The sequence below is a fragment of the Diadema antillarum genome, unplaced genomic scaffold (genome assembly GCF_040938485.1).
Source record: "Diadema antillarum isolate AM-2024a unplaced genomic scaffold, OU_Dant_1.0 seq00001041_RagTag, whole genome shotgun sequence".
NCBI classification, from domain to species: domain Eukaryota; kingdom Metazoa; phylum Echinodermata; class Echinoidea; order Diadematoida; family Diadematidae; genus Diadema; species Diadema antillarum.
In genome coordinates this window covers 915,174-942,067 of record NW_027271872.1, presented here as the reverse complement: position 1 = coordinate 942,067, position 26,894 = coordinate 915,174, and the positions used below count along the sequence as shown (strand labels likewise).

Here is a 26,894-nt window from a genome sequence, read left to right as displayed (position 1 = left end):
CATAATCATGCATTGATTGACAAGTGTTAACCTACAAAACTGCATACAACATCATAAATCAAGGGAACACTATCATAGTAATAATGTTTATCTTGAAAATGAAAGTGATTTTATCCCTTGCCCCTGAATGCTCACGCAAACAAAACATGCATGGAATGTTCAATCAAACCTCTAGTGTCTTTGTGAACTATTCCAGTTTGTTTGCTGTTGTTATTTTTTTTTCTCCTTCATCGGGGAAACGACTATTGCTTGTGTTCTTTGCCGTAAACACAACGCATCTGTCACGTTTTGTTCCCAGATCTGCTATCAACACCACTCTCACTCGCACTCCCCTCCCTCCATCCCTCTCTACCTCTTTCCCTCTCTAATATTGCATCATTATTATTAAAAAAAAAGAACTTATCGCAATTCCCCATGAGAGCATGACCTGTCTGGCTGAATCGAAGTTTGGTTTGTGACATAATTCGACAAAGATTTAAAAGTCATGTTCCCTTCTCCATTCCTCAACCAGTGTCAACCACAGTCCAATGATAAAAGTTTATCGTCTTTATCGTGTTTATCATAAACTTTGACCACTGATAATGCTATATTTTCAGAGTTTGCTATGTTATCTTCAATGAATTTGACATCAAATCACACCATCAATTTTCATAATCGATAATTGCCTGGTCAATTTTAAGACATCAGCTATATTTCTTTCCCTTTGTTCAGAGCAGTTTACGCCAGTAAAATATATAGAATATGTACACATTAAGATCTCTTCATCTTGGGTGTCTGCCAAATAAAGTTTTCTCTTGATTCCATGCGGATGATGTCCAGGATCCCATTGGCTGTGGTGACCCTTAAAAAAGTCATCCTTGTAAGATTGCTTTATCTATTGGGTCTCTATATATAAATCATATCTGGAAGTATTCTAACATAATCGCGTTGCAACGCATGTCTTGTAAGCACACCAGAACCCCCTTTCACACTGGTAAGATAAGTTGGAGCTCATCGTATGGCCATATTTACCGGACGTTTCCTCACTGTGCGCAAGCGCAACACAAATTAACCTCGCGATCTGATCACGGTTAGTAGGAATAGCATGCACGCAACTCATAAATATTTTTACAACATGTACAATATCAACAGTTTCCAAATGAAAAGAACCGTTCGAAATATGTTTTACAAATCTTCCTAAATTGACAATGTCTTGACTGCTATATGCGGTGAAAATTGAATAACGTTCATACTTAGATCTACTAATTATATTTGATATGTGAAAGACGTCGAAGTCACATTCGCGCCTCTTTTTTTCTCTCGGGAACAGACGAGTGACTGAGTATGGTGACGAAGGAAATGGAAGGCGTGTGGGAAAGGATATTAAATCAAGTTGACCGACAGCTGATGGTATGACGGTCGTCTGCTCGACGATTGGAATCGACGTTGGCAGAAAAAGAAGTAAAAACTTAAAAATATCGACCCTTTTGGTGCAAGGCAACAAAATAAATGTGTGTACGTGTGTGTGTGCCAGCTGGAATGAAGAAGGAAATGGGTGGGTGTCCCGGAACTTGGATATATATTCTTACAGTAGAATGACATTCAGATTGAACTCGAGAGAGTCTGGTAATAACTTTCCCGAAATGAATCATAGTAGTTTTAAATTCATTCTCTGCCAATATAGTGCTGGAAGGTAGATAAAGAAATTACATGGAAATGAAACATACGTGATTCGAACCAAAATTGAAACTTTGTGTTATCTATGCACATAAAATATTCTAAGTCCGAGATGCCAGCTAAATGCTTGATGCAGCAAAACTTTACTTTTATCACATTTTCACCAGTAGAGGGCGGTTGCATTAAAAAGAAGAATATCTGTCGAACTCAAAATGGAGAATTAAATTAATTTTGCTTGGTAAAACTACACTTGCCGTTATACTCTAAGATAAAAAAAAAAAAAAATGACAAGTGCTTGTCAATATTATTACACTTTCATTTCAGTCGACTTAATGATTGAAATGTCATTGTTGCAACTTGGAAAAATGAGAAGGGTTTCACTATTGGCCTATTAGGGCCTTTATTTTGTATCTGAAATAATGAAAGTACGCATCATAATAGTTAAATCATTTTACATAATGCTGATCTTTAATTATCGTCATCAAATGATGATGTATAACCAATCAAAGAGAAAAAATGACTTTACGAAATCTTTAATCAAAAACTAACAGATAAAGACCGTCCCTACACACCCCTCATGTATAATTTGTAGTCATTTTGTTTGTCAAAACTACTAGAAGTCACTGCACGTCAACCTCAAAATCTAAGGCGGAGGCTGCTTTTTTTCTTTCATGTCTATGTAATGCTTTGCAAATGTTAGAGGCAGCAATGCCTTTAAGATGACACTGAACGAAAAGCAACAATCCGAATTCGAGCGGATGAATCTAACTTGCTGTTTCATTGTCTGGCCAAAATTCCCGCAGACAGCTGTAATTATAGGGAGTCCGTGATGCGCAAGACAGAATTTTAAAAAGTGTAACAGAGACAGGGAGAAATTTTATCTATTTCTTTTCTTTTTTTTTTGGGGGGGGGGGGGTACTCCAACAAAGAGCGTTGCGTCGATCTGTCATCAAAACTATGACATGTTGTTTTGAGATAAAAGCCGAATTATGTATAGGCAATATTTGGCAACTGCTTCATGAGAGGAAAAGGTATAAAATTCCTTAAATTCTATGAATCTTGAACTGTTAACTTTTAATATTTATAAGCATTTTGGTCCTGCAGGCGCAAATAAAAGGTTCAATTCATAAATGTATAAAGTTTACCAATCATTTACAATTATACAACTTATGCAAAGGTTACTAAATCTTTGAATCATAATTTACGAGCTGTAGCATGTAAATATGGAGCAAATTACCAGCTTTGAAATCTGAGAAAAGCTTCTAATACGTGCAGTACGAAAATGAATATGATCACTCTGAGTCGTACTGTGCCCGTCACGGTGATCCTGTCACACATTTTTTTTCAATTCAATTCAATTCAATTTCTTTATTTCCATCAAACAAAAGGCAACAGGCCCAACATTGTACAGGGTATACAAACAAAAGGTAAAACACTGAAGATGAGAAAACTCTCTTGGGTAATTGAATCAATTAGTTCATGATCATAACCCCTTATCCCCTCCCCTCATTGCTTTGTTCATGGTCACCTGACCCCTGACTCGTGATGAGAGTGTCGCTATGGTCGCTTGACCTCTTCCCCCTCCCCCTTACATGATGGGGTCGAAAGGCCTCATGCGCTAAACGCCTGGTCCACAGGCTAGGTTTATTTTTCTGAGCACCTACTTGCACTTGCGAATTCAATGAATTGAGACCGACTGGTGGGCTGCGTTGTAGACCAATATTTCATACTTTGTGTGCCATCACATAGTCTGTTTTATTCTCTTTAAGTCAATATGGCGGCTCATCTCAAGAAACGTGCGTACGAAGAGTTCAGCCAAATTATACAGGTAAATTAGCAGAACTTTACAAGGAGCAGCCATAACAAATTCATCAGCGCTATTACAATACTTTTGAACGGTCCCATATACTACGATTGGTGTTAGTTACTTTTTGTACGCAATGAGATGAATATGACTGTGACGTGTAGATAAAACGTGTGAGTTATGAATCGAGATTAAATTTCAATTCAGTAAATTCTTCATGTTGGCTGTGAGTAATTCTAGATAAAGTGTTACACCCCAGACACTGCCAATTTACCCTTGTTTCATGACGAATATGAATATATTGTAAAATTAGATTACTGTTCTATTGAAATTGGCACAAATTTTCAAACATTGAATTTTAATATGGTAAAGGTTAGATTTAATTGGTATGGTACTAACCCTCTAACAAAATTGTTAGACCCTAATTTTAAATTGGCAATGTGTAGCCATCCAGTAGTACTTGTCTTGTGATTTACAAATCACATAAATTTATTTAATTTACTACTAATTTACTAGGTAGAACCTTGGAGGAGTAGGATCATCTACTTTGTAGACTAACCGTTAGTAGTTTTAGAGATATGTCTATGTAATACAGATGGAAACTTGCTTGTGTTTGCCTAATTATAGATATGTAATTCCATGAATGCATAAAATCTAATTATTCATATTTATAGGAGGAACCCAAACCACCACCCATCAAAGTGAGACTGGTAACCCGTCCCCAGACTGGTCCAGTACTCCTCGATCTGCAGAGGGCCAGCAGCTCCAGGGAGGCTCTCAATCAGCTCTTGGAATTTGAGAATCAGTTACCAGTCTCTGCTGAAGAAGCAGGTAGGAGAAACTGTGTTGCTAGGTGGACAGATACAGTTGAATCAAAATCAATTTGGAGAGGTGATTAAACCTTTATATCCCCATACATTCAGCTTAGCTTGCCAGGCTTTTTCATTAGCATCCATTTAACTGCATCCAAGCTCGACCTAGTAGTGAATTTAGGGAGCCTGTGCACTGAGAAGTTACAATGTTTCTGAGTTCTACAGGAAGGCCGTGGTGACACAAAAGGGATTAGGAGGATTAGGTAATCTCTTTTCATTGACAGTTGATTCCCAGATATCTGTGCCAGTGGGGGAAAATAGCACTTGAGCATGTGCGGTTATCGGTGGCAAAGCGAAGCAAAGGTCAAAATTGGTGGAAAGCAGACGCTCATCTCGTAATATGAAGTTCAATGCTACCATTTTTGTAGCAATTCCTTTACGACTGATTATAATACTGATCTCTTTCCTAACATGCAGAGAGTGTCATTAACACGCTATTTGAACACTACAACAAAGAGGAAGGAACCCATGTCAGATCAAAGGTCGTCGCCCTCCTGGGTCACATCGCCAGGCTACCGGGGGTCAACGCCCTGCGCATAGCCAATGACCTGATGACGCTTCTCTCCTCGGAAGGTTTGCACGCTTTCTCTTGAAGTTTGTGTAACTTACAGTGTAAGACTGCAGGAAACTTGTTTCCATGGATACAGATTCAAGCTTGCTGGTGATGATGATGATGATGATGCTATTGATGATGGCCATCACAATGGTGATGAAAAATGAGCATGTTAAGTTGTGTTGGTTTGTATTGATTATTAATTTCGTGATTATTATGATATGATAAGAATGACATTGATGGGGATGCTTATGATAACATTGACAATGCTGATGACGATGATAATGATTATTGTGAGGATGATGATGATGATGAAGTGTTAAATCAAGATGCCTACAATAAAACATGTTCATAGTGAATTTCTTACTCTTGTGCTAGCAATCCTGGATTTGGTATGTCATAGATAACACATGTCATCTTGCCCATCAACTCATACATTCTTGAGTGTGATATGAGGCATGACTGCTCCATTCATTGTATTATGTTATATATGAAATGCAGCTCTGTGCATGGTAAAATGTTCGAAACAGCAGAAAAACATACAAACAAACATCTAAGTCCCCACCCCCCCCCCCCAAAAAAAAAGAAGAAGATGTATGCAAAATATATGATTCAGAAAAAAACCTTGCTTCCAAAACAAAGCATTTAGTTTTATTTTCATTCTATTTCAGAAATGAATTGTGATGTATATTATTCTTTCTTTGTTGATATGTGTTGCCTTTAGCATCTCACAAGGTGAAAGGTCAAATATTCACCACCTTGACTGTGATTGGACGAGCATTACCCTTGACCTCGGAGTTACATCGCCAATTGGTGCAGCTTGCACAGAAGGTGAGGGAAAACCTAATTCAGACTGTTCTCAATTCTTGTCTTCTCTCTGATTCATTCTACACAAGATCTGCCAGAAAGAGGATTTAGATTTAATTTTTGAAATAGGAGCAGTAAAACAAAAGTTAAACTGTATGAATCCTTTCTAGAAAAACAGATGCTGGTAAATGAATTTGCAAGTACATTTGTCATAACCATGGAGCATATGATGGTCATCTACCTCTACCATGCAATCTTATTGACACCAACATTTATCCATTTTGATCACATATGTTTGTAAAGCTTGTTTGTAAAATTTTGCATACAAAAGGACAAAGATGTGGCGAGTCCTGAATGTTTACATGGAATTGACGTCTGTACTTTTAATGATATGAAAGAATCTAATGTCCTACAAATGATTAACAAGTCCATGCAAAAATTGGAATCAGGGTACACATTTACAGGGCTATAATGCAAGTTCTTTTCATTATGTCAATGATTCTTTGCTGCAATTGGCATTCAGCAGTGCCACTGGTAGTCAATATATTCCATTTGGTAGCAGGGGCGTCACCAGCTTTTTTTCAAGGGGGGTGCGTTTTGACACTAAATGTTTACGAGATTTTTTGGACAGACATTTGGAATATAGGAAGCTCTCAATCCCTAGACTTTTACTGTTTTTTGAGGGAAACCAAGCGGGGAAAGGGCACCGGCGCGCCGGTAGCTAGGATTTCATCTTGGGGGGGGGGGGGGGTGGGGGGTAGTATGCGAGGGAGCGAGCAAGGGTGGGGGGACGGTGTGGAAGTGCCGGAGAGGGTTGTACCCCTTATAAATGGATTATGGAATGACGGTGTGAAACGACAAATTGCTCGCAGCGATATCAGGGGCATCACGACTACATGCGAGCGAGCGGAGCGAGCGAGCTTGAAAATTGTGACATGTTACAGTCCAAAAAGCTGCCGTTTGTAGCCATTTTTTTTTTTTTTTTTTTTTTTGCTTTTTAGATTAAGGGGGGCGCATCGGGCGCAACTACTGGAAATTACTGGCAGCAACATCAGGTGAATGGCATAATAATCAAATGCGAGCGAGCAAAGAGAGCGAGCTTGGAAATTTTGACATTTTACAGTCCAAAAACTGCCGTTTGTAGCCATATTTTTTCGCTTTGGAAATAAAGGAGGGGTGGGGCGCAACGGGCGCAACTGCCGGTAATTACTGGCAGCAACATCAGGAGAATTGCATAACAATTAAATGCGAGCGAGCGAACGAGCGAGCTTGAAAATTTCGACATTTTACAGTCCAAAAACTGCCGTTTGTAGCCATATTTTTTTGCTTTGTAAATTAAGGGGGGCGCACCGGGCGCAACTGCTGGCAATTACTGGCAGCAACATCAGGTGAATGGCATAATAATCAAATGCGAGCGAGCAAAGAGAGCGAGCTTGGAAATTTTGACATTTTACAGTCCACAAACTGCCGTTTGTAGCCATATATTTTCGCTTTGGAAATAAAGGAGGGGTGGGGCGCAACGGGTGCAACTGCCGGTAATTACTGGCAGCAACATCAGGAGAATTGCATAACAATTAAATGCGAGCGAGCGAGCGAGCGAGCTTGAAAATTTTGACATTTTACAGTCCCAAAACTGCCTTTTGTAGCCGTATTTTTTTTTGCTTTGGAAATTAAGGGGGGCGCACCGGGCGCATCTTACTGCTGGCAATTACTGGCAGCAACATCAGGTGAATGGCATAACAATTAAATGCGAGCGAGCGAAGAGAGCGAGCTTGAAAATTGTGACATCTTACAGTCCCAAAACTGCAATTTGGAGCCATACTTTTTCGCTTTGGAAATAAAGGAGGTGGGGGGGGGGCGCACCGGGCGCAACTGCCGGCAATTACTGGCAGGAACATCAGGAGAATTGCGTATAACAATTAAATGCGAGCGAGCGAGCGAGCGAGCTTGAAAATTTTGACATTTTACAGTAAAAAACAAACAAACTGCCGTTTGTAGCTATATTTTTTTGCTTTAGAATTTAAGGGGGCTCATCGGGCGCAACTGCTGGCAAATACTGACAGCAATATCAGGAGAGCATAATGATTACATTCGAGCGAGCGGAACGAGCGAACTTGAAAATATCACATTTTACAGTCCAAAAACTGCCGTTCTTTTCTTAGCCATATGTTTTTCGCTTTGGAAATTAAGGGGGGAGGGGCACCGGGCGGAACTGCTGGCAATTACTGGCAGCAACATCAGGTGAATTGCATAACGATTAAATGCGAGCGAGCGGCGAAGAGAGCGAGCTTGAAAATTTTACATTTTACAGTCCAAAAACTGCCGTTCTTAGCCATATTTTTTCGCTTTGGAAATTAAGGGGGGCGCACCGGGCGCAACTGCAGGCAATTACTGGCAGCAACATCAGAAGAATGGCATAAAGATTAAATGCGAGCGAACGGAGCGAGCGAGCTTGAAAATTTTGACATTTTACAGTCCTCAAATTGCCGTTTGTAGCTATTTTTTTTATTTATTTATTTTTTTTGCTTTGGAAATTAAGGGGGGGGGGGGCGCACCAGGCGCAGCTGCCGGCAATTACTGGCAGCAACTTCAGGAGAATGACATTACGACTAAATGCGAGCGAGAGGAGCCAGCGAGCTTGAAAATTTTGACATTTTACTGTCTAAAAACTGCCGTTTGAAGCTATATATATATATATTTCGCTTTGGAAATTAAAGGGGGAGGGGGGAGGGGGGGGGGGGGGGACGCCCGGTGCGCCCGGTGCGCCCATCTCCCTGGATCCGCCACTGGTAGTCAAGGGTGTGGGTTTATGTTCATGACTGGGGGAGGTATGACCAGCGAGGTGGCGTCGAAGTGACCAAGCGGGGAAAGGATGTCCAAAATCTGCACTTTAGAGCATCCCCTAAACTAATTGTGCGTGTTTGTTTGTGTGTGTGTCTTGTAATGTACATGGAAAAGTTAGGAATTAGCCCAGGTCAAGTCTTTTTATTGGCAATGCAAGACATTTTTACATAGACTAGTATGTAAAGCAACACTGCAAAATCAATGATCTAGCTTTGATATAACGAAGCGTAAGGTACAAAAGTGTACATTCTACATCACATTGCGCAACATTGTAGCGACTCTTCGTTCGGATGTACTGAGTACACTGCGCACATCCTGCTTATATGCAGAATGCCAACCAGGAATCATGCTGAATCACAATCTTTTGTCGGGTCCGGGCTTTTTGAACAATGTTTCACACTATATACCTATCTAATTATGGTTAAAAGAAATCATAGAAAAATATCTTATTTCTTGATCAGCCTTTCATTCAAAAGCAGTTTACTAACACTTGAAGAATACTATTTCGGTAAGTCTTTTTTTTTTTTTTTTTAACCAGCGGACTGGGAGGGGGCGCACCCACCTCCCCCCCCCCCCCCTCCCGCTCCGTAGTTACGCCACTGCTTTTGGGTGAAATAATTGGACAGATTTCTTGAATTCTAAAAAAAAAGCAAGAAAATCTTTTCATCGCGGATATTATGATTATGTGGGATGGGGCAAACGTGTATAAGTGCTCCGTATCGTACGGATTTATAGTACGGTCGAATAGTAAACACTGTAGGATAGTAATAGATATGTACAAAATCAGTGCTGCCAGAAACAGGGGTGCGAATTGATTTTGTGTGTGTGTGTGTGTGTGTGTGTGTGTGTGTGTGTGTGTGTCCCTGGTGCAAAATATAAACAAAATTAGAAAAGAGTAATTATTTAGCGTCCGCCGTTGAGGTCACTCGCAGACTAATTTTTTTTTTTTTTTGATCTGAAGGGGGGTGCGTTCGCACCCAACGCACCCCCCCTGGTGACGCCCATGGGTAGATACATATTTTCATTTCTCGTGTGTAGAATTTAGAAAAGATTATGACTGACTAGTCAGAATTTGATTGATAAATACCAAAAGAATTGCAGCTTCCATAGTGTGCATTGTGCCTGCATTCAATGCTTGTGATCCCCTGCATTTGTCCTTGGCAGAGGAATGCACCGCATGTCATCATCTGTTTGTGAAAAAGCAAAACTTTTGGGAAAAGTTGTGTTTATTATTATTATTTTTTGCGCAATCCTGTATGATATTAGATTTAACTTTGGGCAAATTGAAAGTGATATGTATTCACCACATATGTTGAACCATGTGGCAACTCTTGCATTCTAATGCAGGGCAAATTACTTTATGTAGTTTGAACAAAATATCATGTATCATGGCTTCTTTGTATACATTTACAAAATGACACACCTTCCCTCACTGTGGTCAGCACTTGTCGGACCAGAATCATGCTGTTCGCTGCGCGAGCCTCAGTCTGATCGGTCAGCTTGGGATGTTTGACGGCAAGTCGGCCGGCTCCTCGGGAAAGAGCAGCAAGGAGCGGCGGAAGGGGCAGCTGCAAAGGATGCTGGGAGAGTTCACAAGTGACCGAGACGCGAGGGTCAGAGAGGCTGCCCTTCAGGCAATGGTATGTATGTAGCCAAGGACTGCCATGGAAAACTTTTGTAGGAATACCTCTTATTCTTCCCAAGGATTTAATCCCATTAATTACCAAAAGCAAAGACTGATGATGATGATGATAATAAGGTCTTATTTATGTAGGGTACCCTCTTCAGTGTTGCCACTGTTCTACCAAAGGGCCCTGCCATTAGTATTACCCTAGCATTGCCAGGAACCAACCCATATATACACTTTGGTTGAGAGGGACATGGTGGGTAAAAACATGTTGTCCAAGGACAAAAGCACTGGGCAGGAATTGAGCTTGGGTCCTTTGATTGGAAGTCGAGAGTCATATCCACTATGCCACAGTACCCCCACTAGCGCTGAAATACTGGTACATAGATTTATGTAATCAAATGCATCAGATGTACCTATCAATACTGGTAGTATTGCCCTTTTTGGTGTCACGTAATGTAGTATGTCATTCTTAGGTGTTTGCAGAATTGATGACTTGATTGTTGGTAAATTCCTAAGAAATAAACAGTGACATCAAAATGATCGAAAAAAGGTGATACCGTATGCTTACTGGAATCTGTATGACATTAGGATTACACGCCGTGTGTTTGTAGATTTACATCAAATCACTAACTTAGACACTAGAATACAAGGGGATGAGTGACAATAATCTGGGTGATTTATATATTTAAAGGGACCAGTATAGACATAAAATGTTTGTTTTTGCCTTACTGATGTGATCTGCAATGTGAACATGGCAGTGAGACTGTCCATACATAGTCAAGATCAGGATCATGTCTGAAACACCCCATTCCCAAAGCCAGTATTTGTGGGTTGGATGTAGAATAGGAACTAAAAGATTGTGATAACATGATCATAGCCTTTTTAGTCACTCACAAATCAAAACTGTGTTTCCACAAAATTGGAACTTAAATTATACAGATGCATGGAAGTCACTACATTTGCACATCAGGTCACTGTAGATGTGAGAATTTCTAGATTCTTTTTGGGAGGGTACAAGATCTGCAGTCAGTCAAAGAGTACATCTCGAACCAACAATTGTAAAATCTGTGTTGTAAGGAAGAAGTAATTGCTCTATGAGAATGCAATGGGCATTTTTAAAATTTTTTATCTGCAGTTGTCATTGCATCAGCGTGGCCAAAGGCTAGAGCTTGACCTCTATCAGCAGGCGGTCAGATCCCTGGCCGATGACCATGAGGGTGTCCGTCTCGTGGCCCTGAAGCTGGTCTGGGTCCTAGGGCAGGTCTACCCAGACGAGTCGGTGTCAGCGCCAGGATCCAACGAGGAGACGCTGCGGCTTGTCGACGATGGCTTTGCCAAGATTTGCGAGATGGTAAGGGAATTATATTGTAAAACCCGAAAGATTCGCGGCATGAAACTTTCGCAATTTGGGGCTGACGGCCTTTCTCACGATGTGAAACTTTAGCAAGTTGCCACCGGCATTCAGTGCAGTTGTGTAGATAAAACCTTTCTCATGCGCTTTACTTTCACAAATCTTGGCTCCTCATGAATTTTGCGAAAGTTTCATGCACGCAAAAATTTATGGTTTTAGAGTATTCACATGCAATAAGACTATGTCTGTGGCACACGCTCAACGAAAACAGAAAATGTGACCATCTTAAACAGAAACCATGTGTAAGGCATAAAACATTCTGAGAAATTCTGTTGTCTGTAAGATCTTGTATAAATGCGATATATTTAGAGCTGTTTCCACTTTTGAAATTTTGCATGTCAACCAATCTTCCACAAAATTAGCACACAGTTTTTGTTTTGTTTTTGTTTTTGTTTTTGTCAATCTTTTAGTTTTCTTTCTTTTTCATGTGAATAACAAATTAGTTCATTCCAAAATAATACAAATTTCATTATGACAACATAAATTCCACATTGTCAGTGTTACGAATGAAAAAAAAAAAAATTTTGTATAAACACACACACACACACACACAAACAAGATATTATAGTCCCACCTATTCATTTTGCTGTTACTCTCCAGGTCACAGATCTGTCCTTGAAGGTGAGAGCTGAGGCTGCAGGGCTGCTCGGGTCACTTCACTCAGTCAGCACCAAGTTCCTGGAGCAGACCCTGGACAAGAAGCTGATGTCGGGCTTGAGGGTAATGTCCACCTCTAGAACCACATTTGGCAAAAGTTTTGATGAGACTTTGCTTTGTTTGCTTTGGTTCAATTATTTGTTTTAGGACCATCAATTGCAGCCACAGCTGAATGAAAATAATTAGGGCTTTTATCTTTTCTTTTAAAAGGACAGGTTTCGGTCATCAGTCATGCCTTCTTTCTCTTTCTTGCAAGTGATTATCAGTACAAGCCCAATGAGACCCAGTTGATCATTTTTGTTCAGGTTAGAACTAGATAAATGGCAGCTCTGAAAGGTCTTGTGTAGATTTCCATGCATTTTTAAAGTCATTTTGAAATGCAGCTTTGAGTACTACACAGTAATAATGCATCCAATTTATCCAGTAGACATTTTCAGCATGGGCTAGTGTAATCATGCCTGTTGTCCTGGGTATGTCACATTGAGCAGTATTTAAGTGCATAGTGACGCAAACAGTGGCAGTGATATGCGCTGTAAAAGCATCATATTATGATCACTCCTGGGTCAGAAATTCAAACAATGCCAAAAGAATAGTCGAGCAAGCTATGGCTAAATGCATATACATTGAAAGAATGAAGAAGAAAGACAAAAACATCAGTTTGTTTTTGGTTTGATTTTCTGTCTTCTTAGACAAAAAAAAGATCAACTAAAAGTCTGCAAAATGATCCTTTTTGTTTTAATGTGAAGTAAACATTTTGCCTTTACTCTGAGAGTTTTCATTTTAAACTGTATCTTAGTAGAAACAAAATATTCCCTGAATGCTGTAAATACTGTGTTTCCCCCTTCTTGTGTAGAAAAAGAAATCCTCCCATGAGAGGCAGAAGGAGCAGTACGTCTCCGGCGAGTGGTCGACGGGGAAGAAGTGGGCAGACGATGCCCCCCAGGAGGACGTCAATCCGGAGACCGTCAGTCTGATCACCTCCGGAGCGTGCGGGGCGTTTGTTCATGGCCTGGAAGATGAGTATCTAGGTGAGAAGAGAACACCCTCTATTGTAGGAATTCTGCTTGACCTTTGACCTTGCTGTATTTTGCTCTAAAGCCTTTCAAGGCCACAGTTATGTAAGTGCAAAGTGCAAAGGTCATGTACGCTTGCATAGACTGGAGTGTCATGTTTATGAATACTTGTGTGGCAGATATATAATTTGTTTCTGTTTTTGTCTTGTTTTGTTTTTTCCATAGCTAACCTAGTGTGCACAAAACACAAAAACTGCACTGATGAGAGTGGGGTTAATAGAGATGCAATGCACTTGAGGGTATTTACGACTGTGCAATGTGCATGGCGTTGTGAAATCCTGAGAGCGCACTGCATCTCCAGTAACATTTTGAACCTGTGCATTATTTGTTTTATAAAATGGGTCTATGTCAGCTGATAAAACTTTGTATGCAAATAGCAATGTGAATCAAAGCGATTGCTCAGGTTTGTGCCATGTGCACAACTACAAACTTGTAGCTAGCTGCGCAGAGCATTTAGTAATCTGGCAAAGAATAACATGCAGTGCAGTTATGCTTTTTTTTTTTGCTGCACAGTTTCTGCACTCCCGTGCATTAAAAAAAAAAAAAGGAAGAGAGCATATGTGACTCATTTCAAGGCTTATGATCAGCTACATTCTTAAAGTCATTTTATAATATGATTTGTTATTGATTATGAGCAAGTTGTATGCAAGAGAGGCAGTGGGCGGAAGGGGGGTGGGAAGGAGGTATGCATCTTATCACTGTCCTTGCAGAGCATGCAGCATTAAGAATTTTTTTTTCTGTTGCAATGTTGTCATAACTTATTTCTTTGCTCTGCTTTGTTTTGAGTGGCATATATTTATCTTCATTGGGGCGACAGAAGCTTGTATCTCAAATTTTGGTGAAAATCCTTTTTTTTTAAAATTAATTGTCAGACAATCAGCTCAGTGATGTCCTGTCCAAATCTTGTCTGTCTTGCCCCAAAACTGAAGCCATCACGGCATGTAAAAGAAAAGGTGATCCCATTTATCATAGTGCTTTGGCTGCCATGTTTTTTCACTCTTCTGAACAGTTAACAGCTTTGAGATACAGTACGGGGTTTTGTCACCCAAACAGCTATGAGCTTGTATGATGCAATGCTTTGGCAAGGAACAAAAATTCTTGTGCAAGATCTGATCTGTAAGTCTTTCAATATGTTTTGGATTCACTAGAGGTGAGATCAGCAGCCCTCGATTCCCTGTGCGAGCTGGCCGCCCAGTCCCCGTCCTTCGCCATCCTCTCCCTCGACTTCCTCGTCGACATGTTCAACGACGAGATCGAGAGCGTAAGGCTGAACGCCATCCACAGTCTGCGGAAGATCAACCACCACATCAAACTTAGGGAAGACCAACTGGAAATTATTCTCAATGTGCTCGATGTAAGTCATGGAAGTTGCCTCTGGCTCTGGGATCTTGTTGCCCGGTTGAAGGACAATTACCACAGACCCTTGCCCCCAACCCTAATCCTAAACATAATTCTGAACCTAATCTTAGTCTTAACCCATATTCTAACCCTAATCCTAACCCTAATCCTAATCCAGAAGCTAGTCCGATCACTATCCGGTATTTAGCCAGGGGGTAGTTGTCCATGGGGGGTAGTAGTCCTGATACGTGTTGCCCACTTGAAGATTTCAAAAATTTAAAAACTTGGTAGCGTGAGGTTTCATGGGTGGCCTAACTCATTCGCTGCCATCGGGGGTACATTTGAAAACCATGTATAGCACCAGTCAATGAAGCGTACACTCATCTGTAACAGTCGACTCCAGTTGAGATTTTTCAGCTGTGTGTATACTTACATAGAGATCAGTGATAAAGCTTTGCACAATTTGTTACAGGGATTCTCGAATATATCCAAGCTGGGCCAGCATTCTCATTCCATGGTATCCTCATGCTAACAGATCTTTAAGAAATCCAGATACGAGATTTATCAGTAACTGTAAATTTTGATAATTAGGAAGTTGTTCCTCTTCCTCCTCCTTTTTCTACTCCTTTTCCATCTCCTTCACTTCTCCTTCTTCTTCCATCTCCCCCCCCCCCCCCATTGGTCTAGAGCACTACACGTGCCTGTTGCTTCTTTCTCCTTTTTTTATTTCTTTCTTTGTTTTTTGTCATATTTCATCGAATGATTAACATAAGCTACATTGATAGTAATGACCTGTATTCATTTTCAAGGCACTCTGCACATGGTAGAAAGTACTACCACTGCTGACGCTGAACATGTTTTTCAGTTTGTATAACCATGTCTATGCCATGGCAATGAACACTGAGGCTTTATGTTTCATATTTTGAAGAGGAAGTTCAACAATGTGGAGGAAGATATCCAGCTGTAGCCTAGCCAATCTTAGCGCAGTTGTTCCTTCATGTGACACCCTGACTCGTTTTCTCCATCGATCCACTGTGGCAGGATTCATCCAAAGAAATTCGGGAGGCGCTCCATGAGCTGCTGTCCTCCGTTTCCATGGAAACCAAGTCCTGTCTCCACAAGGCCATGATGTTCCTCATCAGAAACCTTAACAAGTATCCAACTGACAGACTCTCCATTTGGAAGTAAGACCGTCAGCTGCCTTAACTTCTTTCGGATCTCATATTTTTTAGCTGTTTCTGTTTATTTTATTGGTTAGATATAGCAAAAAAAAAAAGCTGCTAAAAACTGCTTATCCACTAATGGCAAGCCAATGAAGTAAACATATATTTTTTTTTTCTCTGTTTTATCTGTTCTCAATTTGGGTTTTCCATAATTTGTTGGGGCTCAATATGGGATGAGAAAGTGGAGGGCTGCTGTGTTGATATTATCATTTTATTTTGGCTTGTCACGAGCAAAACATTGCATTTTTCACAGATGAGCAATGTGCATATATATTGATAGTGTGTGTGTACAAGTTTGTTTTCATCAGTCTAGGTGGAACAACAACAAAAACAGCTATCATGACTTATAACTTTCTATATTTTGTGTCAAAATGAAATAAACATGATATAATTTTCCCAGAAGTTGAATGAAGGCGTTGCTTCACTTTCCTTATCGAGTTAGTAAGAACAACTAGTATTTGATATAGAACAGACTCGTAGAAGAATTGTTTTAGAGAGAATTATGGAAACTAGTGACATTTGACATAGAAATCAAGGAAGAGGACTTTGCAACTCCTTTGGCAGTCACTACACTGTGACAGATCATTGTGGAGCCAGAGATATGTTCCTTTGATTTATTTCCTGACATTCAAGTGGCTGTAAATCTTGAAATGCTGTTGTAGAGTTTTTGTTGTTTTTTTCCTCAATGTCACAGCTTTCATGTAATATTTCTTTTCAATTCATATGTTTGTTCTGAAAAGGATTGTTTTTTTGTGAAAACATATCCGAATTGTCGATTGCATAATCTTGTCACCTCAAGAGATGTCGTTAACTTTCAATTGTACTTTGCTCGTACAACTTTTCCAGTGCTCCTGGAATATGTTTAGATGAAATGGTATTTAGACCATCCTTCAGACAGTCTTCTCCCATTTTTTTATCTTAAATGTTGAGATGTTTTTATTCACTTTTGTTTTATTGTTGTTTCTTGCTTTTATTTTGTTCTTACTTTGTATGACTGTCAGCCTTTGAAATTTTCATCAATTTTCTGTCTCAGTTGCCTGAAGAATTTAGGAAAGGCTAATCCAGATCTCACACTGGCCCTGGTGCCAGAACTCTTGGGCACCCACCCTTACTTTGACACCCCAGAACCAGACATGGACGACCCAGCTTGTATCCTTGATCAATCTGTTTCTTGTGCGTAAGGTTGACAGGTGGCATACCTGCCTTCATGTAGTACATTTTTAACCTTTACAATGCATTGTATGTACTGTACATGGCAATGTTGTGCCTCTTATTTACAAGGTAGATGAAAAATGTATCCCATGATTATAACCTATGATCATGACTTACACAGCCCATGTCAAGGCATGCTTCAGGGCAGTAGTGATGAACTTCACAGTTGTGAATATTACTCATTTTTGTTTTCACCCTTCCCTACTGTTTATCTCTTGCTGCGTGTGGATAATGTCACACTTCCTTTGTAGTTTTAATGACCTGTTTTGTCATTGAGCAAATAGATACAGTCAAACCTGTCTTAGCGGCCACCTGTCTATAGTGGCCACCTGCTGTATACAACCACGAAAAACAATTCCCTCCGAGAGAAAAAGTATGTTAAAGAACTTGTCTATAGCAGCCACATGTCTATAACAGCTGTTTTTTTCATCTCCCTTGGGTGGCCACTATAGACAGGTTTGACAGTACCTGGGTAGTCACTGGAAGTAATTAGAACTGTATACTTTTTGGTTGGAAATATCCAATCCTGCAATGAGGATGTTGTATCATAACATTCTTGTACAGTGCAGAGCATTGAAGTTACAGGACCAAGAGTATCAAAGAAGATCTGCCCACTTTTGCATGCTGGCAGTGAAATGGGGTGTGTGACTGCTCTCCTACTACTTCCGCGTGAAAAACTCCCTTCTCCAACTATTATTAACCCCATGCAAACCAAACTTGTGATGGACCCTCCGTAGAGAGACAGCACAAAGGGAGTCTGACATCTGAAGGTTTATCTGATAAAAATAACAAAAGCAGCACTGGTATTATATGTTTCCTTAGCTTGCATTTGTATCACCAGACATTGCCGTGATGATCATGATCCTGAATTCTGCAGTAAACTCACCAACCATGTCAGCTCTCTTTCCTGAGTACACCTTCAGACACTATGGCTACCTGAGGGACTCCCTCCCTCATCTCGTCCCAGAGGTCGAGGTGAGGATTTTTCTTTTCTTTTCTTTTTTTTTTGGGGGGGGGGAACTTGGATGAGAGAGTCGATGATGACGTAGTTGGGAGATGATCAGAACTCGGAGAAGTTGATTTACAGGCTTCTTTTGTTACTTGCATTGATGATGGTGGTGATGATGATGATGGTGATGATGTTGATGAGGGTGACGATGATGACGATGATGATGATGGTGGTGATTGTAATGATGATGATGAGGATGACAATGATGATGGTGATGATGTTGATGAGGGTGACGATGATGGTGATGATGGTGACGATGATGGTGGTGGTGATGGTGATGATGATGATGATGATGGTGGTGATTGTGATGATGATGACGGTGACGATGATGATGGTGGTGATGATGATGATTATGGTGATGAAGATGATGGTGGTTACAATAATAATGACAATGCTTTTGGTTATGGTAGCTTTGACTATCATTATGATGACGACGATTATGGAAAACATGAGGATGATGCAAGCAATGAGAAGAATGTTCATGATCAACAGGTATAATTTATAGTTATAACAATTTGAATGTAAAAAAGCTAAAACCATGCTTTGTTTTGGCTTTGTTGACTGTCAGTTCCCTTCATAGTGTGTACTCATTAAAGATAATGATGATAGTGGTTTTGTGTCAAATTACATTGATCATTTTACATCCCCATCATGATGCTGGTGTGATGAAAGAATTTAGTTGAACAGGTCTTTATGTCATATAGTACTTTTTGGCCCGAATTCATGAAAGTGATCTAAACCTGGTTTAAACTTAGACTGTGGTACAGATTTAGACCATGGTCTAAAATAAGCATGAAATAGGCGTACCTTTGACATGCGCGTATCAATGCGCGTTTGTTATTGGACGTCTGTTGGCATTCGCAATCTGTCAATCGTATTTACGCAGAAGAAATTTGCATAAACCATGGTTTGAATTTGTACCGCCTTCGTGAATTTGGTCCTTTGAGTAAGCCATGCAAAGAGTTATATGATAAGACCGGAGTAGATATGGACACTATTTTATCTGATATAATTATTTGCAAAACCCTTGTGAGTTGCAACAAGCGTCATAAAAGACTGTCCTACATATTCACTCAATATTTAGCATCTGATGGCAGCTGGGAGGAGGGGTGTCCATGGCAACAGAAGCCCACCAGCAGAGGAGGAGACAAATCCCCAAGACTTCCTCAGTCAGACTCTGGAGAAGCTGAAAGGTCTCGACAGCCTTCCCAACGCCACTGCCATCAACGTCATGCAGCTCACCATAAGGTAGGGGGCGACCTTTGACCCCTTTGCCATTGCTATTCAAGCCAGTACTGAATATGTGATAATGCTCTTGGGCCTGCTGTGTTTTTAGGTCACAAGCGATTATCCTGATGTTATGATAGCCCTGTTTCACAAGAGGAGGAAAATTACTGTATGCGCAGAATAGTTTGCGAAGTTTTTATTTTTGGGAATTTCGCGAGTAAGTTGCTATTCGTGAAATTAAAGAAATGCGAAAATATTGACTGTGATCCCGATGTGAATGTCGTGACGTACAATATGCGTTTATGCTTCTCTGTTCAGTACAGGACTCCACGATAGCGAATTTAAAGGTCCAGTTTACCTTTGGGAACAATGATTTAAATTTTTTTCCAGATATGACATTTAATGCATATGTGTAGGTCTGTTGTACCACAAAACATCCTATCATATAAAATTTTTGCAATAAAGCCTAAAATATAAGGACATATAGAATGTATTTTTCTCAATAAAACGTAACTGTACACGGTTTAGTCTGGAAACATTTTTATTATAACTATTGTTCACATTTTGTATATTTAACAATACTTAACATCGATTTTACCAATTCAAATTTTTACTGTGGTTGTTTTTATCCCAAACTCACATTTTGGAACTATTTTAAAGCACTAACGCTGGGTTTTTGTTTCATCTGCAAATGGTAAATTATGCCTTTAACCACTCGCGAAATCATTGGGAATTCCCAATTTTCAAAAATTTAGACTAGCGAAATACATGGCGTACACAGTAGTTTATCAATAACAACCACTTCAATTGTCATGGAAACAGGGTACACTACCTGAAGCTGATTTACCTTCTTGAAATATCTACATAGTTACATTTAATGCATTTGGGGCCAGGAGACAGGGATGCATCTTGGGTTTGATGATTACTTTGTGTGTGTGTGTGTGTGTGTGTGTGTGTGTGTGTGTGTGTGTGTGTGTGTGTGTGTGTGTGTGTGTGTGATGAGGGAATGTCGTTGGTTGAGAATGATAGGTGCGTGCAGTTGTGTGTGTGTGTGTGTGTGTGTGTGTGTGTGTGCGTGCGTGCGTGCGTGCGTGCGTGCGTGCGTGCGTGCGTGCGTGCGTGCGTGCGTGCGTGCGTGCGTGCGTGCGTGCGTGCGTGGCGTGTGTGTGATGAGGGAATGTCGTTGGTTGAGAATGATAAGTGCGTAGAGTTGCCTCTCAGCCGTAGTGTTTGAGGCAACTTAATACCCTTCTCATTCTTACCTGACGATATTTACATTGGAATCCATGCAGATTGTTTGACTTTGGGAAGAATACGTGGAAAGCATCTGGAAGGTTTGTCACATCTAGCTTGTGTGGTATGTTTTGGAGCAAGCAGTTTACTCCATACCAAAGCTTGAAGAAGTTTGATCACTGACTTGACAAATGTCTACATTCTGTCAGTGTATGTGTTAAGTTTATTGAACTCAAGGAGATGTTGAAGGCAAAGGGAAATCCCAAAGTTTCTGCAGCTTACTTAGTCATGTTATGAAGGGTTAATGTAGGGATGAAGCAATGGCAGTGCTGTGATTTCTAAATATATTTAATGGGATGTTTTGTTCTCCATTCACAGAGATCTACAAAGGATAAGTGAGCTTGAACCAAGACTAACAGCCACAGCAGAATTCTACTCGATGTACATTGAGTGCCAGCTTACACTTGCCAAAGTAAGAAACACACAATACATTCTAATGTTTCCTATAAATTATTTTCCTTTGTTTGATTTGAATATCCAATAGAGTGATGACATGGAATACCTATGATGGATTGATAGAGAACAGACCCTACTTCTTCATATTTCTCCAAGATTGAACCACTCAAATCCTTTCTAAATTCTAAGGGTACATGCGTCATACTCAAAATGCAAAACTTGTGACTCCCATGATTTTTTTCTCCGTAGGCTTTGAGTGGAGACCACTGGAATGTTCCCGCCATGCTCTGCCCACAGCAGAGTGCGGAGACCGCCCTCGCAGCCGCTGAGAGGGTAAGTTTCAAAGATGATAGGAAGTCTGTTATGCTTCTGTCTAACTTCTCAGTGAAACATTTAGCTGGTTTGATTTAGGGAAAGTAAGCTTTATGCAGTAGATATACATCTTGTTATACAGGTCGGTTTTTTTTTCTTCCTTTTCTTTTTTAAACTGATTACCTACATGTATCTGTGACAATTGAATTGACTTAGACATTCTGTTTGTCTCAACCATGCTTTGCTAGTATGTGTAATTCTTAAATCAATCCTCCTGATACTAAGCTTTTGGTAAACGATGCCATGACATTGCTTTGTAGTAATCAAGACCTCAGCAAGTATGAATGGCCTCATTCGAACAAGGTATATTGCAATACATTTCTCTCCTGTAAGAAATGTGTGATGGAGGTTTCCAGGAAATCACAGATGTGAACTCATCCCCCCACCAACTTTCCAAACCATGAGATGAACCATGAGAGAACAGAATACAAACCCGTTTTTATATATTCTCATATAACTCTGTATGCTCAATGCAGAAGCCTTTATTAGTTCAACTTTGTTTATTTCAGTGATATAAAATTTGTGTGCTTATCTAGGCTTTTGCACTAAATTCATAGGTATGAGTTCACACCAAATAAACAGTGGAATGTTCATAAATATAGATCCTTTGATAATTCGTCTATATGTCAATTGTATTCACACGTGTGTATATTAAAAAGCAAATACTGTATACGCCATATATTTAGAGAGTCTAAATTTTTGCGAATCGGAATTTGCCGATGATTTTGCGAGTGGTTAAATTTGCGATCGTGGAGTCCTGTACCAAACGGAGAAATGTATACGCGTACGTTACATTCATAGCGTGATCAGAGTCACTATTTTTGCGTGTATTTAATTTCGCGAATAGCACCTGACTCGCGAAAATAAAACCCTCGCGAAATATTCGGCGTATACAGTGTGGACAATATGACTGACACATATTCAAATGCAGTGACACAAATGTGCAAGCATGTTGGTCTTTGACCTTTGACCTTTGAAATTTCACCCCCTGCAGGTCATCGAACTCAGCTACCGGCTTCAGCACCTGTACCTGGGTTGCAGCGAGTCGGAGCTGGCCCAAGTGCAGCAGCTGAGGCTGAGGGCCTGGGCCCTGCAGCTTGTAGTACAGCTAAGGGGCAGCGGGGGGAGTGGCAGCAGTGGAGCCTCAGCCAGCAAACTGACCCAGCGGTTCCTCAACAGGGCCTCCGCCATGCAGGAGTAAGTTTCCATGGCAACTGCCTTACCAGAGTCTAACTGATGCATTTCATCAATGTTTTATTCCCCAGTAGAATGATGCAGGCTCTCTAATAGGGATAGCTGTCATGTACTGTAAAGTGGAAATTTTTGCGGTGTTGAAATTTTCGCGCATTTCGCGTAACCAGAAACTAGCTTGAAAATAAAGGCACACAAATACTTTTGCTTGCCATATGTTCCTCTGTGGGTTGTCTTGATTCCGTGGAATTGGAATTAAAACATGTGAAACTCTTCTTACCCGGCCAAGCGCGAAAAATTAGTCGCGAAAAATATCCATGTTTACAGGAGCATTCATTTCACGTCTTCAAAGGGATAATCCAACGAGACTTTTAATTACCCTTTGCAGAGACATATAACTAACACACACACACACCCCAGGCTTTCATCCATGTAAAAGAATAGTTTATTACCTTAAAAGGGAGCCGTAAAGAATGGTTGAGTATGTCATTTGCCATGTAAGTAGATGAAATTTCATGAAAGGTGGGATAGCTTGCAAAAGAGCAGACATCCCAAAAACTTTAATATTGCACAAGTTTGGCCCTTTTGGGCCAGGATACGTGAAGACTCGGCATATATACACTGTATAATGATTTATGCGATCCATTCCCAAAACATGAAATTGGCCCATGGCATTCCATGTAAAATGGTGCCGACGTTGCCTGTAGATCCGGGGGGCGTTTCATCAACGAGTTCGTCGGAGGTTTTCACCGACAAATTTGCTATCAGCCAATCAGATGCAAGGATTTCGATAGCTTGTAACAGTTTGTCAGAAAAATATCCGACCAAAACGCTTCATGAAATGCCCCCCTGGACAGACATATTGAAATCGAGTTGCCAATTTTGTGATCACCCCCGTAGTCTTGTGTGGCATGGTGAAGACTTGGAATAGGCACAGATAATCAGTTGCTAATAATCATAATTATCTTCATATGCCATGGTAGTGGTACTGTTATTTAAATCTTGTCCTCCCTACCAAATTTTCAGTGCTATATATCAAATTACAACAGAATGATGTATGAATATACAAATGTTAGTTCTTATCCATGTAGATAAATGTTCGTACGTTTATGTGGTCATGACATTTTCTGCAGGCATTTCATATCAGCTGGCATCTCCCCCGACTCCTTCACGAGGGCGGTGTTCTCCCAGGTGCTAAAGTTATCGGCGGCTCGCCACGCTATCCTCACCAAGTTCCTCCAGCCCCTCCTCCTCCACAACCGGGCCCCGCCCCTCTCCCTCGCCAACACCCTCAGCCTGGTCGCCGCCGACATCCATGAACCTACGGGGGGCAGCGACAACCCCATGCGCTTCACGGCCGGCCTGACGCTCGGCGTCTTCCTCGACGCCAGCCTGCGCAACGTCAGGGATCTGGAGCGGATCCGCATCGAGGTATGGCATATCCATGGCAGCAGTCTTTCAGAGTCATGTCATACATTACTGTACACAAATGCATTTGCCATGTATTTAACCAGCTTAATTTCTCACCAGTTGTGACTTCCCAGCAATTTTGCAAGTTGTTGAATTTGCGATTGTTGAGAAATGTATGCATGCCTTTCGCTCTCATGCCAGGAACAGAATTAATGCTCTTATGTCTTGTAAAATTCGCAAATGGCACCCGACTTTCAAAATTGGCAAAAATAAAAGCCCCTTGAATTATATGCCATATACAGTTTATCAATGAAGGCAGCAGTTACAGACAATTCTTTTTTTTTTTCTCACTACCTTAGACAAGGAGACTGACAAATATAAGTTTGTCTCTTTCAATCAATCAGAAAAAGTATGCCACTTGAGAAGCAGAAGGTCAGTCGATTTTGCGCAGTTGGTAACATCCTTCTGCCAGTAGTGAAAAATTCCGGCTATTCTTCTTCATATTGTACACCTTGTGTGTTTTTTTTTTTAATGCTATCTGCTTTCAACAGGAATAAAGCACTAGGGTTAACATTTTTCTGTTTCAGTGTGTGAATGTGTGTCTGTCTGTTTGTGTGTTTTTTCAGTATCTTGTCTTGATGTATTACATATTAATCAATTTCTTTGAAGTACTCAGTTCGTTTCTGTGAAGAGATGGACGTGAAATGACTGATATATTTTCTGTTGTGCACGTTCAAATTGGAATAAAAGGTTCATTTACTTTTGTATAGATTGTATTATATTCCACATACTAAGAATGTTGCAATAGGATTGGTCCAGAGCTGATCTCATGATGAAGCGTAGTTTTGCCCATCACATCACCTGTGAAGAAAAGTTCGTTACACTCTATGTTGATAGTCCCTTTTGTTTCGCTGATCTCCACACAGTCCACACAGTCCTAACGCAAGATGAGTACGCGCGAAATAAAAGTGCGTTGCACTGTGGACTATCATGTGACCTAGGTCACTTGATAGTACACAGTGCAACGCACTTTCACTTCGGTGCCGCGCGGTGCACGCAGCAAATTCATTGTTTTGTCATCTACGTGCACATAACCTAAGCCCTAAGGATACCTAAAGACAGCTGAAACGGTTTCAGATGTGGAATAGAATGCGAATTTCTAGGACCCTAGATGTGGAATATAAAGCAAATAATCAACTTTTAGTTTCAGGCAATGAGACAAACTATCACTTCCTCGGCGATCTGAATGTGTACGCTATCTTTCCATCCATCCAGATCGCCTCGGAAGTGATAGTTTGTCCCATCACCTTCACCATTGATTATTTGCTTATTACTGGCATGAAAATTGGATGAAATAAAACAAAAATTTACTGGAAGAAAAAGTGTGTATGTGTATGTGTATATGTGTGTGCTGGAGGAGAGGGTGGGATGTTGTTGGATTGACCATGTTATTATTTACAATACACTCACGCAAACACACACACACACAAACATATGTATGCATGTATTTAACAATTAAATGCCAAATCAACATTTGTGACTGACTGTCTCTGTTTACACACAGGTGAAATTTCCAGACTTCCAGACCCAGGTCTTTATGCCGAGAGCCAGTGACTTCAGGGTCCTGAATGATCTGCGACATCGTATGATGACAGAGATCTATCTATCTCACAGTCTCTGGTCAGGTAAAAATGATAGCTAGGATATCCAAATTTTCTTTCGGACTTTGCTGTTAGAGCACTTCTGTCCATATTAGAGAGAATTGCCTCCAAATAGCATTCTGTTATTAGTCCATGACTCTTGTATGGCTTTCATCTGTTTGTTCATTTTTTAATTTCAGGTAGTAAAGCGTACATATAATTATTCTGAGCACCAAAAAAAAAATGATAATAATGATTTTGATGTAATATTGTCCTTTTAAATTTGTTTTTATTTACACTTTAACTTTTATTGAAAGGGTACAAGAGTGTGACAATTTTGACTTCAGAACAGATCTGTTTAACTTTATTCAGGATGTACAGGGGCCCTTCATAGATCATGAGAACCAATTTCATTTTCATTTGTGTTGTTTTTATTTTTCTTCATTTTCCCCTCAGAGCCATGTCAGGTGGAGATCAGCATCGTGATGACCTATGACCCCAACGTGCTGGGCCCTTCCACATCATCGTCCTCTAGCAGCGGAGGGACGCTGGCCCTGAGTAAACCCGTCAAAGTTTACTTGATGCCCAAGCCTTCGAAGAGATAGTGAACCATCAGCTTATATTTTTGGCAGTTTGCAAGTGATACGCTCAGATGTAATTTGGAGAGACTATTGTACAGAAGAATGTCGCTTGATCGTTTCTGTGCATTTCCTCAAAATGTGCCGGTCTGCGATTGTCAATATTAGCCAACCTGCATACCGTCTCATAATGCCGCAGTTGACATCAGCCAATCATAGTATGGACATATTGCAAGAAGACCCAATCGTCACGGTGACTTGGACAAGGATGACCATCTCCTTTTGTGCTCAAAACAGCTGTGTTCAAGCCATATTTCCTACAGTAGTGCAGGAATGACTACTTGGTATTTCCTACTTGCAGCAGACATTGCTACCAGAGTATATGAGCTGAGAATGGCATTAACAGTTGAACATTTTGTACAGGGGAAACTCGGTATAACGAACACTGCTATAACGAGATATCGGTTATAACGAGGAAATTTTCTTGGTCCCAGATTTCCTTCCACACAAGTCTATGTAAAATGTAACTGCGACAGCCGCCACACGCAGTGTGTGCGTGTGGCGGCTGCGCCGTGCTCCCATAAAAGATCTTCATGTTGAACAAACGGGTGCCTTTGCGGCGCTATATTTCCTTAATTTTTCAACAGAAACTACTAGGAATACTTACATGGGTCGATGAAACCTAAATGACTATCATC

At 40.5% G+C, this 26,894-nt stretch overlaps 1 protein-coding gene across 1 annotated transcript; it reads left to right on the top strand.

Annotated features, from left to right (window-relative positions):
- Positions 1 to 3,338: 3,338 nt before the first annotated feature.
- Positions 3,339 to 26,500, top strand: LOC139743006 (integrator complex subunit 4-like). Its single transcript, XM_071653513.1, has 19 exons — positions 3,339 to 3,484; positions 4,135 to 4,291; positions 4,750 to 4,905; positions 5,610 to 5,716; positions 9,979 to 10,176; positions 11,302 to 11,517; positions 12,178 to 12,297; positions 13,088 to 13,262; positions 14,456 to 14,661; positions 15,687 to 15,829; positions 16,902 to 17,017; positions 17,922 to 18,055; positions 19,174 to 19,337; positions 20,928 to 21,021; positions 21,255 to 21,338; positions 22,372 to 22,574; positions 23,702 to 23,999; positions 25,543 to 25,663; positions 26,075 to 26,500. The coding sequence occupies exons 1-19, from the start codon at positions 3,431 to 3,433 to the stop codon at positions 26,221 to 26,223; spliced, it is 2,895 nt and encodes a 964-aa protein (XP_071509614.1). The 5' UTR covers positions 3,339 to 3,430; the 3' UTR covers positions 26,224 to 26,500.
- Positions 26,501 to 26,894: the final 394 nt, after the last annotated feature.

Bases quoted from the DNA above. Each gene is read 5' to 3' on its own strand.
- LOC139743006 (XM_071653513.1), top strand. From the start codon at position 3,431: ATGGCGGCTCATCTCAAGAAACGTGCGTACGAAGAGTTCAGCCAAATT. The intron at 3,485-4,134 runs GTAAATTAGCAG...TCATATTTATAG, and splicing joins AGTTCAGCCAAATTATACAG to GAGGAACCCAAACCACCACC. The intron at 25,664-26,074 runs GTAAAAATGATA...TTTTCCCCTCAG, and splicing joins ATCTCACAGTCTCTGGTCAG to AGCCATGTCAGGTGGAGATC.